This window comes from Drosophila albomicans, chromosome X (genome assembly GCF_009650485.2).
Source record: "Drosophila albomicans strain 15112-1751.03 chromosome X, ASM965048v2, whole genome shotgun sequence".
NCBI classification, from domain to species: Eukaryota; Metazoa; Arthropoda; class Insecta; order Diptera; family Drosophilidae; genus Drosophila; species Drosophila albomicans.
Window position 1 is genome coordinate 13,060,849 of NC_047627.2, and position 18,749 is coordinate 13,079,597.

At 38.2% G+C, this 18,749-nt stretch overlaps 1 protein-coding gene across 1 annotated transcript; it reads right to left on the reverse strand.

The window, feature by feature from the left end:
- Positions 1-221: 221 nt before the first annotated feature.
- Positions 222-14,153, reverse strand: LOC117567445 (uncharacterized). Its single transcript, XM_052004803.1, has 4 exons — positions 13,814-14,153; positions 1,882-2,293; positions 1,517-1,819; positions 222-1,357 (listed from the first exon to the last, which is right to left on the reverse strand). The coding sequence occupies exons 2-4, from the start codon at positions 1,882-1,884 to the stop codon at positions 494-496; spliced, it is 1,170 nt and encodes a 389-aa protein (XP_051860763.1). The 5' UTR covers positions 1,885-2,293; positions 13,814-14,153; the 3' UTR covers positions 222-493.
- Positions 14,154-18,749: the final 4,596 nt, after the last annotated feature.

Genomic DNA, 18,749 nt, shown 5'->3' on the forward strand with positions numbered 1-18,749 from the left:
CATTTTTGGTATATTTTGAAAAAAATACCGCAATATTTTGCTTTTATTCAAAATGGGTAGCGGGTATCTCACAGTCGAGCACACTCAACTGTAACTTTCTTACTTGTTTGTTTTTATTTGGAATTGGGTATTAGGTGAAGTTTTGAAATATCTGATTTATGCTTTCGCACTGTATTGTCGCCCAAAATATACATACATAATTATTTTAACGCAATAATCTGCACAAACATTGTTTGATCTTACAACAAATAGAGTAGTTAGTCTTCGGATAAAGCTTCCGCTGTTTAACATCAAGACTGGAAGCTAATTATTCACTTGCTTGAGTGGATTCTAGTGTGAGCAATGTTTTGAGTTCTGATGACACGCTGAGAACACTAATGCGACACTCATAAGTTGTTAATACCCTGTAAATTACAGATGTGAAGCGAAAAGCTTGAATCTAAAAGGTCATTGAACATATATTTTAATTAAGCTTAATGCAAATGCAATTGAATTAATAAATATAACCGCCATTCGATCCGTACTGCGTATCAGCGGATGATGCACTCGACGAGGAGGAGGAAGAGGCACCAGCTGAGTACTTGGGCAGCAGGTGGGCGGGTGTAATTGTGTCGGCACCAATGACAACGGGCACATGCGTCTCGGCATTGAACTCCTCGATGCCATTGGACACGGGTTCCTGGTAGACAACCGGCGACTGAGATTGCTCCTGCTCCACATAGTTGGCGTGCGCAATGCGATCGGCTTCGGGTATGAATTGCTCGGGAGTTTGGGTATCAGCGCCCAGATTATACGAAGCAGTCTCCACCTGAGCTGCTTGGAGTTCCTGTGATGGCACAGCCGGCTGCGATTGCGTCAGCGTCTGCGATTGCGTGTATGCGTAGTGAGCAACGCGATCTGCTTCAGGAATGAACTGCTCGGGAGTCTGAGTCTCAGCTCCAATGTTGTAAGAGCTATGGGAAGCCTTCAAGTGCTGGGGAATCAAATCAGCGGGCTGATAGCTGCTAGAATCTCCACCAGGAATGACCTCAGTTTCAGTCTGCAGTTGCTGAGGAATCAGATGAGCTGGTTGATAGCTGCTGGAATCGCCACCAGGCACAACAACCTGTGCTTGTTGCTGCTGCTCCTGTTCCTGCACATACTGAGCATGTGCAATGCGATCAGCCTCGGGAATGAACTGCTCGGGAGTCTGTGTATCAGCGCCCAGATTAAATGACTGCTGCTCGATTACTTGAGCAGGTTGATAGCGGCTGGAATCTCCACCGGGAATAACTTCAGCTGAGGCAACTTCCGACTGCAATTGCTGGGGAATAAGATGAGCAGGTTGATAGCTGCTGGAATCTCCACCGGGAATGACCTCAGTTTCAGTCTGAAGTTGCTGAGGAATCAGATGAGCAGGCTGATAGCTGCTGGAATCTCCACCGGGAATAACTTCAGCTGAGGCAACTTCCGACTGCAATTGCTGAGGAATCAGATGAGCAGGCTCATAGCTGCTGGAATCTCCACCGGGAATAACTTCAGCTGAGGCAACTTCCGACTGCAATTGCTGAGGAATCAGATGAGCAGGCTGATAGCTGCTAGAATCTCCACCAGGCACAATCTCAGCTGAAACAGTCTCGACGTGCGATGCTTTCAGGTGCTGGGGAATCAAGTCCTCAGGCTGATAGCTGCTGGAGTCGCCGCCAGGTAGAGCTGCCGAAGCTGAGGAGGAGGAGGAAGATGAGGCGCTGTAGCTGTAGCCAGCATTTTGATCAAGCAGCAGATGACTAACATCGGCAGCCACGAAGCCAACGAGGGCCAATGCGATCACAAAGAATTGCTGTTGATAGAAGAGAAGTTTTAAATCGGGCGGATTAAAGTTGGGATAAACGTAGAACTTACCATGTTTTGGGCTTTGGACTTGCGGTTGATCTGTTGTTGGTGGCACAAAAGTATCTAGTTTTTATACGAAATTATGGATACATCGGGTTCCACTTGCGACTGTCTATGCTAATTGGAGGTTTAATTTGATTTTCGTATCTTTTGTTTTAATGAACATCACATCTAACGTCACATCGACATCCAAATCCAAAAGCAATAACAAATCCCCTCATGGATTGTCTCATCAACAGCAAATATACAATCAAGAGACTCGCCAATCTGTCCAGCAAATCTTTGATTAGAACTTCTCTGGACTGAACGGCCTCCATTAATTATGATCTTTAGCTCTCGCTCTCTCTCTCTCACTCTCTCGATCGGTCTCAAGACTTCATTTATTTATAATAAGTCGCTAAACAACACAAATTAGCGCACACTAACTTTATTTGTTAGTCTCTTCACATATATATTTTTATTATTATTATTTCTGTTCATATTTCTTGAACATTCACATAGTTTGTGTAGTGTCATAATCGGCTTGCCCCAAACCAGTTTCGAGTAGTTGAGTAGTAGCCTGAATCGGAATCGAAATCGCTATCGGAATCTAAATCTGTCGTCTCAAAAAGCAATAATCGTCTTCAAAAAGACATTATTATGGCTTATTAAGTGATATTCAATCACAAATTAATATTTTCAAATTAACTTGTTTAGCTTTTTGTACCCTCGAATACAAAAAAAAAGTTTATTTCGAAGTTGGTCCAACTTTGAATCCAATTCTGAATTGTCTACAAAATTTACGAATTCCTTTTTCTATTCTCTACAATCTATTCCGATTACTTCAAAATAATCTCGAATGCAACTCTTTTGTTGTTAGCTTTTACAGGGTATCTCCATAGCGACCACTTTTTAAAGACTTGAAACTAGTTTCACACATTATAACCACGTTATGTGGAGGTGCATCATTAAAATATCGTTTTATGTTTTCTATACATCTGAAATATGATATTATGTGAGCAAAACATGAACGAGTTTCGAGTGACAACTATCATCAAAAACATTATTACGGATGACAATAGATCTTTTAAGAAAAATAAAATATGTTCACCTGTTGATATCAGGTAATTACGGAATACGAATATTATGGCAGTTAAACTAAATGAAATACAAAAAGAAATCTTTAATCTTCACAAGAAACTTCTCTTTGTGAAATCGGATTAGTTTTTTGTTTTTTTTTGGCTAATCAACAAAAAATGTTGAATGTAGTTATATGATTTTTTTTATTAATATTCTGTCTTTCTTTTATGGCTTTACTAGATTATTAGCTATGGTCAAAGATTTAATTTTGCAAAGAGCCAATCGATAATGTTGATTATCATATGATTATATGGTTGTCATTAATTTCTTTCATATGGAAAACCTATAATAATTCGTTTATATCAAACGTAAGTTGTTTTAGTCCATGAATATTAATTAGCGTTTGTTTTTTTTTTTTACTTTTGATTTTTGTTGCCCCTTAACTGGTTTTTGGCCCAATAAGTGTTACAAAAATATGTTAATTTATGCGCTTCATTTTATATACACGTTATATTTATAGATGTTAGACCCAACATTAACAAAGAGTTTCATTCAATTAGCCTAAACTGGCGACCTCTTCGGCTAGAATTCGACTAGTTATGTGATTGACTGACTCATCAAAAAGTCTGCGATTTGATTGGATGGTTGTAAGAATTCTGTTGGAATTAATATGCGATATGCTGGGTGACAAAAAGGGGATTTTTTCCACAAAACAATTTTTTTTTTTTGGAATATGATTTTTTATTCCAGACATATAAAAATATACATAATTTTGTAATATTAATATTTATTAATGTCTATCAGAATCATTTGTTTATTTGCGCTAGGTTGAAACAAAATAAGAAGAATAAAAAAATGGGAATTCAAATAATTGGTTTATTTTCCCCGTCAAAATAAGAAGTTGAACAGTTGTGAATTGAAATTGATATTATTATCTATATTAATATTTTTTTCCTCCCTCGAAACAAAATAAAAATACCTTTATCAGCTACCGATTTAAGAATAAAATAATGCCAGTTAATAAAGTAAACCTATTCAAGAAGAGTATTCACGCATCGCATTTGCAATCAATAGAAAGTTATTTCTTTATTGTTAAAGCTAATTATGAAACCCGAGTTCAATGTAGCATCCCAGACGCCTTAACCGGTTATTAAAAGTTATGTTGTTTTCGCTTTTCTTTAAGCTTTTGTAAATATAACTTTTGTATGTTAATGAGAATGTAAGAATTCCCAAATAAAAAAATGCAAAAATGTTCTAGTGATTTTTATTATTTTGCTATGATTTGCATAAATTATGCAGTTTAGTTATTTATTTATGTGCCACAGATGTTTTTCTAGGCGTGTTTTTCATTTCAGAGATAGAAAGACCAGTTTTGTTTTCGTGTGTTTTTTGAAAACAACCAAAACGAATTATCTAGTTGCAGCGCCCAAAAAATCGACTGGTTCTAATAAATCTACTATTCAAATCAAGCCAAGTTATAAAAGCAGATGAAACGTGATTCAAGTTATTTGAAAGATTTATCGACATGTGCTCGCAATTCAGTTCCGTAATAATGTCCAGTTTGAGCATAAAGCATAATAAAACAGTAACCCGATATTGATCTGGTTTTTTATGAACCCAACACTTAAGTGAGCCCTTGAAGGTGTCGAATTTGGTAGGTAAAACCAAAAACATTTTGTTTTGTTTTTTTTTTATCGATATACCTAATATAGCTCTCGGTAAATGTTGGTATATTTTCGGTGTAATAATTTGGTATATTTTAAGAAGAATATTGCAATGTTTAGTTTTTTGTTTTATGGAAGTATAGTTCTCCCTCATAATGCAGTCCTACCCATCTACAAGTAAGAAAGCTAAGTCGAGTGTGCTCGATTGTGAGATACAAATTACGCTACGAATTTTCCATAAATTAAAAAAATATACCGAATTAATATACTGGGAAATACCAAATATGTTAAAGGCTATATTTAATATATCGATAAAGAACTACATTAAAAATATACCATAAAGTGCAAAATATACTAGATTGTCAGCTAAAGCAACTAAGATCAAGACTATGGCAAAAATATACCATATTAATATACAGGGATAATACAACCGAATGCTATATTTGGTATATTGATATAGTACCGCATTAAAGTACAAAATATACTAGATTGTCAGCTAAAGCAACTAAGACTTATTATTGCAAAAATATACCAGGAAAAATACTACCGAAGGATATATATGTACTATATTGATATCGTACCGCATTAAAAATATACCATAAAGTATAAAACATATCAGACTGTCAGCTAAAACAATTAAGAACGTTTTGCCATTGGAAATTATTCTGATCACAACGAAATTTTCAGAAATCATAAATACTGCAATTATTATTATTATTTACTAAAAATTTCTAGCTTTAAAAAGGCTAGATGGTGTTAGCTGTTGATGCTTATCAAGAATATTTAATATACTGTTTGGGGTCGGAGATGCTTCCTTCTGCCTGTTACATATATTTTCTGTAGGGGGTATACAAATCTTAATACTAAAGACTACAGCAGCTTAAGAGTTGTTGTTTGCCACACGCAGTTCAAGATTATTTTGCATCTTTAAAAAAACCACACCCCTTCAGGCAATATTAAAGCTTTGGGCTAAGACTTAACATCTCGCCGGATGTGTCGTAAATGCGGCGGACTCTCAAGCAATGGAATTGAATGAAGCTCGGTCCCACACATTTCCCCTATTTTTTCAAATATGCCATCAGAGAGCTTAGCTTATGTCATGCATCGTTTGAGTACTTAACGTTATTTGTTATGCGTTGATTGGCAATCGTTGGCGTTGTGAGTCAGTCAGTTAGTCGATCAGTCAATCGGTCAGCTTTTAAAGACGTTTTGGGACAATCTCCAGCAATATTGATTGTAAGTATCAAGACGACAAAACACAGACATATTTGCAAGCGTAATATATTTATTGTATTTACATAGATAGCAAAAATAAAGTAGCAGCGCTTTTTCATTTCAATTTTGTTGTCTTTCCATATGCATAATGAATTGAAACAAAAGAAATCAGTATTTGGTTTTCAATAAAAACACACACAAAACCCGTTGCAAAGTCTCACACAAGACAAAACAAAACACGATGCGATGGGAGTGAGATATGGTGGCGGCTAATAGATTAAAACTGCCGCAGACATATATCAAACATCGAAACAATTTTAACAGCTGTTGTGATACTCTAACTGAGAGTCTTAAGTCTCACCTATAGTCGAAACAGTCTGGGGCCATGCTAAACTGTTCCCACTGACCTCTTTACAAGCAACCTACTAAATAGTTGCAGCTGAGAACAGTTTTAATAGTTTGACCGAGCAGTTTAAAGCCATGGTAAACTATTGCCACTGACTTCTTTAGAGTGGCCTACAAAACTTTCGCAGCCAGAGCAGTGCTCTAAGGCAAGAGAACAGAAAGACTGAGCGCATGAGAACAGCTTTAATTTTTAGCCGAAGTAGTTCCAAACCATGCTAAACTGTTCCCACTAGCCTGTAAGAGTTCTGTACAAACATATGCAGCTAGAGCAGTTATTCGGGGCATGAGAACAGTTTTAAGCCATGCGAGACTGACCTCGTTAGAGTGGCCTACAAAATAGTTGCAGCTAGAGCATGAGAACAGTTTTGGGCTTTAGTTGATGCAGCTAGAGCAGTATTTGAGAACAGTTTCGATTTTCAGTAGGAGCAGTCTTAAACCATACGAGACTGTTCCCACTGACCTCTAAGAGTTCTTTATAAACACTTGCAGCTAGAGCAGTACTTGAGAACAGTTCCGATCTTCAGTAGGAGCAGTCTTAAACCATGCGAGACTGTTCCCACTGACCTCTAAGAGTTCTCTATAAACACTTGCAGCTAGAGCAGTACTTGAGAACAGTTCCGATCTTCAGTAGGAGCAGTCTTAAACAATGCGAGACTGTTCCCACTGATCTCTAAGAGTTCTCCATAAACACTTGTAGCTAGAGCAGTGCTGTTAAGATCACGAGAACAGTGTTAAACCACTGCTAAACTGTTCCCGCTGATCTCTAAAGTGTGGCCCACAAACAGTTACAGCTAGAGCGGAGCTTTTAGGGTATCTAATAATCGTTATGCGGCGCATAAAACGACGTCACAATGTGTTTGCATTGATTAGTGTCAGTTTGCAATAGTAGACAACGGACAACGGACAACAGACAACAGACAAACTGGCAACTGACAACTGACAAACTGCCAACTGGTAGCCGGCATTTGAATGCGGTTTGTGTGTCTGTTGGCTAAATTTACTAACTGTCCGGTTGTCTAGTTTGTCCATTGAGCTGCGTTCGTTGGCTGTTGTGTTTGTGTTTGACAAACGCTGCCAAAAACGAGCTGAGGTCAAAGCAAAAGCAAAAGCAAAAGCAATGCGGTGTTTAGCACAACCACACATAAAAAAACAATTGCGGAACAGCCTCACATTATTCGCGATATTTGCGAATGTGCAAAATTGTTTTTAGAGGCTGTCAACTTATTACATATGAACTAATGTACGGTACTTCCCAGCAGAGCTTCTCCTCCTTCCCTCCTATTCAATAGTGTCCCATAATGCGATCGACAGCGAATGACGAAGACTAAGTCGAATGTGTCACTCGCACTTTTGCTGCGATTTGTCGCACTCTAGCGAACCGGGAACACATACACTGAAATGTTGTTTAGGCCAATGCGTGTCGCATTGTCATTGTTGTATCTGGCAACTGACGTTGGCAACAGCAACGCAGCAACCAACAACAGCAACCAGCAACTGCAGCAGCAACCAGCTGAAGCGTCGTCGACAACAATCCAAATAACATGCGGCGAATTTGCAAACAAACTTCGCATACGCGTTTCGCACACACTTTACGGCTATTTCCACATGTCACTCAGTGTATGCATATTACGAGCATCTGCAGTACATACTTTTTTCCATCTTTTTTCGTCTTTTCGAAATTGCGCCACCTTCTCCACTCCTCTCTTTTAGCCATACATAAGATTATCTGTTTTTTCTCATCTCGCTTAATCAGAAATATCAAACAAATTGAGCTGAATTAATGAGTACAGCTTAAAACACTTTAAATCGCCTTCGATTTTTTTTAGTTTTGCTGTTTTACAACCTACCAACCTAAACAAAATAAATATTACAGGCAAATATGCAGCATAAGTTAGTATTTTCATTTTACAGTATTTTTTTTTTTTACTATGTACAGTATTTTTAGTGCTTATGCAAAAGAAACACATTTATTTTGTAAAAAAAAAGTGCATGTAACTATTATCATTTACTAAATAAAGATGAAGCTACTAATGTTTGTTTTAGACTCTTTTCTTTTGAAAAGTAAAAATGGGTCTATTGAGTTTGTCAGGAGTTTAAATATCCGTAGCAGCCTGAAGAATATATTACAGACCACATAAAGCATAAAATTTATATTCTGAATCAATTTCAATAGCCATGATTAGAAGCTTTAAATTACCTTCGATTTTATTGTAGTTTTATTTTTACGACCTATCAACACAAACAAAAAATGCAGGGGAAGTTAATGTTTTCATTTTACAGTATTTTGAGTATTTACAGTATTTTAAGAGAAACAGCCAAACAGAACACTTATTTTGCAAAATAAAAATGTTTGTAACTATTATCATTTACTAAATAGCTATGAAGCTATTGAATGTTTTTTAGACCCTTTTAATTTAAAATGGGTCTATTAAGTTTGTCGAGAGTTGAAATTTCCATTGCAGCCAGAAACAAATATCTCATATCTCAGACCCCATAAAACATACAACTTATATTATGAATAAACTTTTCGTTTGAACAACTAGATCGCAACGTCTCTATCAGATACAGACACCAAACTTAATACATATGCTTAGTTAAACATCATACTGCCCAAGTTTATTTGAGATATTTGATATCTGTTCGCTGAATTCCGCAATAGAAGTATAATAAAACCAAAATCCAAATTGTTTGATCTTTATTCTACACGAATTTATTTTATCGGGTCCCTAACGATGGTGTATTTTGTTGGTGTAGTATTTGATATGGATTTTTTTCTTTCCATAAACAACTTTTTAGTTGCAGTGCGCTTTGCTTCAAGCAAAGGTCAAAGTTTAATGTTGTTTTTAGTTTTAGTTAATTTAGAATTGATTTTTAGTTATCTTATCTTCGTTGACTCATCACATTATTTGTGTGCAACTTACAAATTTTGTTTAACGTTTTAATAAACAATAAAAAGGCTTCAAAGTGAAGGGTCTATTACAGTCCAAATGACTGTAGCTTTCTTACTTGTTTTAATCTATGCGTATATGTAAATGTCATTGAAACCAATTTGATCTTCTGCTGCTGCACTGAACGACATGAGAATCGCAGAGAGAGGCGTTAGCTGAGTGACAAAAGCAAACAAACATTCGCATTCTCCCTCTCCCTCTCTCTACTAACTGTGCCCTGCCTTGTTCACGAGTGGAATGCAAACGCGTAGCTTGAAAATTGACGAGGCTAAAGCCAACAGCCAACAACCGACAACCAACAGCCACAACTAGCCGCAAGTTTACGGGCCAGTTAGTTAGTTGGCCTGGTCTTCATCGCTTAATTCAATGGGTAAACATTGAAACTGAAAGTTGGCCGTCGCCAGACAATTTTTATTTACTTAATTAACGCCCAAAACGCAGCAGCTACAGAATCAAGCGATTCGAATCTAGTATCCATATTTCTATCACTGCTAATGCGTTAAAAACGCTACAAAACAAACGCTTTACACCCCAAGGTTCCAATCTACAGACGACAGAAGTTGTCATGTAGATGTTTGGGTAATTAATTTGATATAATTAAAGAGACTCTTAGGCAACCTTAACAATAATATTGTGTGGCCGAAGAATAAAGTTATTAAATATACAAGATCGCATTTAACATTTTGTAGTTTAACAGGAAAACCTTTGCAAGGGGGATTTTTAATGATGTTTGTTTGTTTTTTCTCTTTTTTGTTTTTGTTTGTTTTTTAGCCGCTTAAATTACGCTGCATCATTTTGAGTTTAATAGCAAACTGGAATACAAAATCAACCTGAAACTGAACTACGTTTCTTTTAGCTGCGGTTTTCAAGCGTCATTGTAAAAAAAAAGAGTTTCGTGTGTTTTGCTAATGGAAGCGGCGACCTTGCTCAAATCTATCTACACACATTTTTATACATTACTCTACTCTATTTTTCTATTTTTTGCCGGGTCACGGCTGACATTAGTCAAAGGATTGAACTACAAATTCAAATAAAGAGAAATTACATTCAATTTCAATTTGTCGAAATTCGTTGCAGCTTCCAAAATGTGAAGGGCAAACGCAATACGCAAAACAACAAAATATTAATAGATTTCTCGCTGCAAAGCGATTGCTAAATTTACCATCAATTTTAATGAAGATTAAAATGAAGAATTTACGAATAAATTAAAAACAAAGATGCAAAATGCTTTAAAAATTTGTAGTGCATAAAGATTTTACAATGGAAATTAAAACGTTTTTCAATTACATAATACAATATGCGAAAGGAAACTATTCAACTACTTTTTTTATACCCGCTACCCATATGGTAAAAAGGGTATTATAACTTTGTGATAGCTTGTTTCCTGGAAATTTGGTTGCGATCAGATAAAAGTTTTGGAAGTAATTTAGGAAATAATTTTGTATGTCAAAAAACGCTTAATGCAATAGTAGCTATGGCTGACAATCTGATGTATTTCATACTCTGTGGTATATTTTAATATAATACTATATAAATATACCAAATATAGCATTAGGTATAATTTATTTTGGGATTTAATTCCGGCATATTTTAAGAAAAAATACCATAATAACTATATACCAAATACAACCTGTGGTATATTTTAAGCATTTTTGCGGTATATTTTGAAATTAATACTATATCAAAATACCAAATATAGCATTAGGTATAATTTTTTATTTTTGTGGTATAAAATCGCGGTATATTTTAAGAAAAATACCACAATAACTATATACCAAATACAATCTGTGGTATATTTTAAGTATTTTTCGGTATATTTTGAATGTAATACTGTATCTATATACCAAACATAGCCCGCAGTAGTTTTGTTTTGGTATATTTTAAGAATACCACAATATCGATATATCTAATATAGCATTCGGTATTTTTAATATATATTATTTTGGTATATTTTAAGTGTAATACCGCACTATTTTTCCCTTATTATTATTTAAATTGGGATGGTTCACTGAATAAATAAGAAAACAAATTCAACTACTTTTGGAACACATTCTTGTGGAACTTCTTCCAAGGCTGATTGCAGGCATTTCAAAGATTTAGTTCTAAACACTTGCAACACTAGTCTAATGCGATGGCCATTTGCATAATAATGCCATTGACTATATATACAGTTGGTTTCAATTTCGCTGACATCTTCAATAAATTAAGAGCCGGCTTGCTAGTGGAGCTGACCGCTCCCCTACGAATCTGCCGGTAAACCAGTTTCGATGTCAATGAATGAGATCCAACTTGAGCTTCAGCCTAACCAGGCAACATTTTTTTTTCTTCTCATTTTTGCCTCGACTGTTGAACGCGTAATTTGCTAGCAATTACAGAATCAAGTTCCATTTCAGGTTTCAGATAGTTTCGATTACTCAGGTGCTGTCCACCGTCCGTCCGTCTGTACGTATGTTTGTCCCGCTGTCCGCGTGTAAATAACACTTGTTTTCCGCGGTGGCATTCAGATAAATTAATTGACAAACTGCGATTGGCAATTAGCGAGCGTTTTGAGATCTGCGCCAGCGGCATGCCATCAATTTGTCAAATGATTTCACGATCATCATCATCAGCGACAGCGACAGCAGCAGCAACAATTGCACTCGATTGATCGAATCGTTAATTCGTTTTCAATCAATCTATTATTGATGAGCAATATTGATTGCATTTGGTTGCACTTTATTGGACACAATTTATCTTCACATCTGCTAACTATCTTTGTGATTTATCCAATTATATTCACATTAATAATCTTATTAGATATTCATTTATTATTTTTATTCACCGGCGAGGGATTCCCATGAATAAGCTATTCAAATCTGCGGCTTCATATGCAAATATGAATTTTTGTATACTGACGATCGAATATTTAAAGAACATAATTTTATTATTTATTTATTTAATATTTTTCGAGCTCGATTGCGTAATCAAAAAGCTGCTTAGCTGCACGAAATTTGTGCGGTAATTTATAATTAAAGCGCAGACATGTTTTGCCGGCATTCCCGCAATCGCAATTAAACAATAAATGCGATGAGATATTTGAATATGGGTAAATCCAAAAGGGGGAAATCAAGTGATTTGAGATTCACAGTTAGTTACTACATTTAAATATACACTGTTAATTATCGATAAATACATCGACAATCGATTTGCTCTTTTTCTTAAGTGACTCATTCGCAAGCACCGAAAAGTATGCAATAGTTTTGTCATAGCCTACAGCTCGTCGAATGGATGAATGGTTAGGATGGCTTTTCTATTTGCTCTGTCTAAATAATTAGGCTAATAAGCTGCTAGACATGATCTGCTCAGATTGCTGTTGAAGGTATTGTGATGATTGCTGTGTCGCTGTTGCTCTTAGTTTTGCGCCGCCTTTTGCCCACTTTAATTAGCACAAGTGACAGGCAGTCGTAAAAGCGAAAAACGTTGCCTACTTTCAGGCGACCATTAAAAATTAAATGCATATCAAAGAAACAACTGCCGCCACCGGGCAGAGAGCGGAGTGAGGATAAGGCAAGTGCAGAAGACGACAGCAAGCACAAGGCTTTTCCTCTGGCTTAAGTAAAAGAGACACTAAAATATTACGTGCACACACATGCCAAGACCTCGATGATGCGACAACCAAAGATGATGATGGGCAGCAAGCAGCAGCAGCAGACGACATCGCCCCGAAGCCATAAGAGCTCAGCGGAGCAATCAAGCAAAATGAGGTGCATTTTTCGAGTCAGGGCAGAATAAAATAATGCCCAAAAATAATCAGAAGGCGACAAAATGTTGCATATAATGCGGCGACGACTCCCTCAAGGCAGGCAGTGGAAGGATGGATTGGATGGAGATGGTTGAAGAATGTCTGGCTTGGTTTTCGGTCTCGTGTTAATTATTTTGCTAAAATATCAACGACGTCGACGACAACAACGACAACGGCAGCCAAATTTGACAAAATTTGATGTGCGCGCCCCCGAAAACTGAAATGAAAAATCGCAATCGCAATTTCCGGCGCTCCGATAACCGCTGGCTATATATTGTGTGCATATAATATATATACATCTAGATATCTATATATATTTTGTGTATATTTATAACAATGCAAGCACAGGCGGAGGCGGACGGACAAGCTAGCTGGCTGACAAGGCGGCTTAATGAGTGACGTCTGGTCATATTAGATCCGATGCATGACATTTTCTAGCTGCTGCTGCTTCTGTGTGAGTTATGGCGCATTAAGCTGAGCTGCAGCCAAAGGGATGAGGAGGGGAGAGGCAGCATTTTTGTTGTTTTATGGGGAGACTTGGTCTAGGGTTGAGTTTGAGGGGCGGGGGGAAAAGGTTTTGGTACCATCTTCTACTTGGCATTTGCATTATTCATGTGCTCTCTGCCTCTCTCTCTTTCTCTCTGTGACGCTGTAGTTTTATTTTAAAGCCCAAGCGTTCATAAAAACCCAACTGACAAGTGCATTGCCAGGTCAATGGGTGAGCCCAACTAAGACATACCCTATAGAGAAAAGTAGTCCTCTCATAGTAATAGAAAATATGGCTAAGCTTAAGCTGATTCTCTAGACAATTTAACGATAATACCGATATACATGATTGATTTGCATTGATCGACATCTTTTCAGCTCACCTGATGCACAGAGCGCATTGACGTTTCGTTGTTCCTAGAGTGTTGAGTGTTGAGGTTACTGCATTTCTCCATTTCTTGTTGCATTTTACGTTCCTCCAACGCTTTTGATGGCTTTTTCGAGGCGTCGTGTGTTGATGCTCTGATGCTGATGACAGCGCGGCTACCATGATGAAGTTGTCGTTCATTGCAATGAGTACGCTGTTGATGATAATCACCACGGTGATGATGATGATGATGATGAGGCGAGCAGCCAACATCGCTCGTTAACTTGCCTTTAAGTCAAGTTGTTTGACAATCTGCCCAGCAACGGCAACGGCAACGACAACGTCAACATCAACTGCAACAAAAACAAGAAGGAAAGAAGTGTTATAAATTGCATTTAGTGTCGGGCCAAGTCATTGGTGATTTGTTATGGCTGCCAGCCATGAAGAGAGTGAAGAGGCAAAAGGTCAGGCCTAGCCCAAAACCGAAAGTCCGCCGCAAGACTGAAATGCACACATTGATGAAATGCCAGTGGCAAGAGCACAAGTTTCCTTGCGCATATGTAAATTGGGGGTGAATGCGTTTCGAGTGCCAACTGGGCAACAGAGCCCGAGCCCGGGAATTGTTTACAAATTTCATACAAAATGCTCAAAGGGAGACACAGAGAGTGAGCGAGGGGGGAGGTGATAGAGCCCGAGCCGAGGCCTAGATGTGGATATGCTAAAATAACGCGGCAGTCATAAACTAAAGACTTTGTTTACAAATTAAATGCAACATGCAACAAGCGACAGCGACAGCGACATCGACATCTTCATCCAATGGAGACCGACCAAAGCCCCCGAAACGAAAAGCTCCAAGCAAAGAGATATGCACACACAGATACACCGCAGAGACCAGGCGAGAGAGGAGATCCCGGGCTGCTTATGAATGCGCGAAGCTGCCCAGATGGACGACAGAGGCCTGGATATGCATTGCACCCGGACCTAGGTGCGCTCCTGGCGCTTGGGTGTGATGTCTGTGTTCTTGTTGTTGCTGTTGTTTCTTCGACTCGAAGTCGAAGTCGAAGTCAGAGTCTGACTGTGGCTCATGCCCCATGTACTTTATGCCCACGGTATGCAAAGCAGGGCGGCCCGCTCTCTACAGCTACATGTGTTTTACATGAATTTTAAATGATATGTTAAATAAAATGCGCAGCTAAACAGCCGACGGGCCCAACGATGACGACGACGACGACGAATGCGTGGACAACACGCAGCGAACGGCCAAAACGGTTCGACGGACGCTTGTGGGTTGCGGTCGAGGAGGACGAAGATGAAGATGAAGAAGTCGGGGAGTTGAGAAAGCGCCAGCGCAGGCGAGAGACAAGTCACAGTCAACAGTGGGTCAAACTGCGGAAAGTAAGACATTATTAGTAACTTTAAGATAGAAATTATATAAATTATCTTTAAAATTAAACATTTTATCTTACTCTTGTATGCTAAAGCTAGCTCTTAAAACCAACGCTACAATTTAGACTGTCAGCTGCATTAAGTTTAGTTTTATAATGCTGCAAATACTAACTTTTCAATGAAGTAGAGTTCAGTTTGTTGTCTTATGTATTCGAAATATATAGCTTTAACTTTAATTTAGTTAGGCCTCAACTTTTAAAGCACATTTTGCTTTCAATATTTTAAAATAAATCATTTTGAGTGAAGATGAATCTTAAAGCTCTTGATTAGCATTTTACTTAGAGCTAAGAATGATTTTGGAATTATTTCTATGTTTTAAGACAACTGACAAAATGAATGAATTAATGTTGACTATTTTATCGTTAAACAGAAAAAGTTCCTAAAATCAATCTTAACTTCAAATATAATGCTAAACCAGAGCTAGAAGAATAACCATTACTTATTTTAAAATTGTTTCAGTTTATGTTTTTTTTTTCACTGACGAATTTCGCCAGAGAATTGCCCATATATGAATATTTCATTAAATTTATTCCGAAAATATAAATGTAAACATTGAGCAAATTAGTTGGTGGTATTCTTCCTTTCTTCATTTTAGATATCTTAATGTTGCCAAACTTATAACACAAAACTAAAATAATTGTAGTTTTCAAAAGGAAACAACTGCTGAATTGCTTGAATGATTCGAGACCAATGTGCGGGGGAATCTAAAACTATGCAAAGTTTATGCGAATCTAAAATATTTGAGCTGCACATGCGCATGAACTCAAGACTCAATTGTTCAGATACATTTATATCTTAAATGCAGGCAAAACTGGGCGCTGCTGATGCCGCTGCCGCTGCTGCTGCATGGTGTATGCGGCATGTGGCATGCTGCACCCGCTGGCTGCAGTCGCATTTGTGTTGTTGCAGTTGTTTTTGCAGCTGAACTTGAAGTTGTTGCGACTCGGAGAGTCGAAGTCGAAGTTTTGCCGGCTGCTGCTTCAGCCTGATGCTATCAATTCAAAGTCAAATGGGGGGACAACAAAACAAATCGGCGCTGCATCTATAATGAGCCAGGCCAGGCCTAGCGAGAACAGACCAGACCGGGACAGAGCAAGCGTAGCTTGGCCAAAAGCCTGACATCAGTCCCCAGCAGTTTGAATCTAAAACGTTGGCCATATGGCTTTCGGGCCTGTTGTTTTCATTTTTGACTTGCATGCGCGCTCATTGAGTTGTTGTTGTTGCTGTTGTTGTTGCACGATGTCTGACTAGGGACACCCACCCAACACACACACACACACACACACTCACACGCAACGTTGTGCGTTGCCGCAAGGAAATCTGTGTCCAACTTCAACTTCAACTCCAACTCCTGGTACAAGTCGCATTTTTTTGCTGCTCTCCGTACTCCTCCTTTAGATTGGAAAATTGTTGAATGCCGCACAATTGAATCGCCCAGGACCATAAATGTCTTTATTATGAGCCAAGTGCCTCAGCCAATTTGCTCAACTTAGCGAACTGTTGATTCCAAACTGTCAGCATAGATCTCAATTCTCAGCTGAAACAATAAGAGAGCTTTAGTATAAATGTTTATTTTGATATGTCAACCGTACTTACATTATCTATATGAATTCCGAAGCTGATTATTAGCAAAATTGACCTCATTTCTTTTGGAGGGAAGGCATAGCATTTAATTGACAGCATTACCAAGCAAGCTCCAATAACTGTGCCAAAGTGCAAAACGCGCAACACCCACAAAACACCCAATCATGCAACACCTACAACAAACGGCAACTTCTCAACTGCAACACAACTCCATACAACTCAATGCTGGGCATTAAATTGCTGATGCCGCAAATGCAGGCAACAATTTCATTAAACACAGAGCGCGGTCATCGCAACTGGCAAAGTGGCAACTGCCAACTGGCAGCAGCAGTAATAGAAAAGGATCCGTCCGAAACTCGTCTATTGAACACCCGAATTTGCAATTTTCGAGTTAGGCTTCGTTTTGGCCAGGCCCACAAATGGTGGGCGAACAAATTACAGCCTTGCTGCAACAGCAATAAAATACACTCGGAGAAAAAGTGAATAGAAAACAACTAAGAATGTGCGATATCAAATAAAAACAAAACAGTGCGGTATTATTAAAATATACCAATGGTTATAAATGGTATATTGAAGTAGTTCCTACATTCAAAATATACCAGATTCTTAGCCAAAGCTAATAAGATCCGTAGTAAGAAGACGTTAAAAACCCTTCTACCCCCCAGAGACTGAGTATAATCAGTAGTTTAAGCAAATGGAATTTTTGAATCGATGTTCTTATCATATTATTGAAAAAGAAGAAGCCTTCTGCTTGTTACATAACAAGTTATAATAAGAGGATCTGTGTTAAAAACATCCTTAGATCTTTCACCACAAATTTTAAAAGAATGGTGTCAATTTTTTCTAGCAGTGCATGTTTAAGACCGCAGCATTGTGTTTTTTGGGGCAACAGAATCTCTTTAACACTTAACACGTCAACACACGGCTCGTCACGGCTCATTGACTTGAGTTTCCCATCGAGCCAAAACGAGAATTGTGATTCGAAATGAAAATACAAAAACAAAAAAGAATGCTGCGGTGTTTTCCTTTTACTGACATGATTATCCGACTCGCCGCTGGATCGATCAATGCGAATACACATGTGTGTGTGTCGATGATGTGGATATCATAGATGGATGGTTAGATAAGATTGCACATGATTGTGCCCCGCATTGCAACTTGCAACAAGCAAAGAGGCAAGCACTTGCTTGGCGTGCCAAGCTTGTTGTGCTGCATGCAGCATCTATCGATCGTTCGATCGATCGATTATTATCTATTTTGGCAGAAATCGATCGTGATCGATTTAGGGCTGCTGCTGCCACGACGACGCACGCTTCACGCTGTTGCTACAAAGGTTAAGTGGCAAAATGCCTCAAAAACAAAAAAAAAACGAAAAAAGTAACGAAAAATCTTGTCCAGTCGCCGTCGCCATTGCTGTTGCGCCGCCAGCATGCGTGCTGTGAACAAGACCAACAGACCGCCCATTGCCCAATTTCCCATTTCCCCCATTTGCCGTCTTCCTCGATCCAACTGTACAATATTCCACATTCATTCACATCCGCAAAGTTGTTAATGTGGCATCAACAACTCCCGCCTTGGGGGCAGGCCACAACTTGCACACGAATTCGCCACAACTATTTTCTTGCCTTTCTTTTTTTTTCGTATTTTTGGGCGCGGCAAGTGGCAAAAGTCGAATGAAAAGATTTAAGCAGATTCACACACACACACACACACACAAATTCTTACTTGCATAAAGATCCGAAATCAACCAAAGTCTGTTAGCACTTTCCGCTTGGTTCCGCTTTATTTCCTTGGCGAATCGCACCGTTTGTTGCACTTTCATAATAATCTCATAGATTTCGTTTAAAAATGCACAATTATTTCACTACACTTTGAGCACAATTAGTTTTTTCTTAGCTTTTCACTCGCGTCACTTCATATAA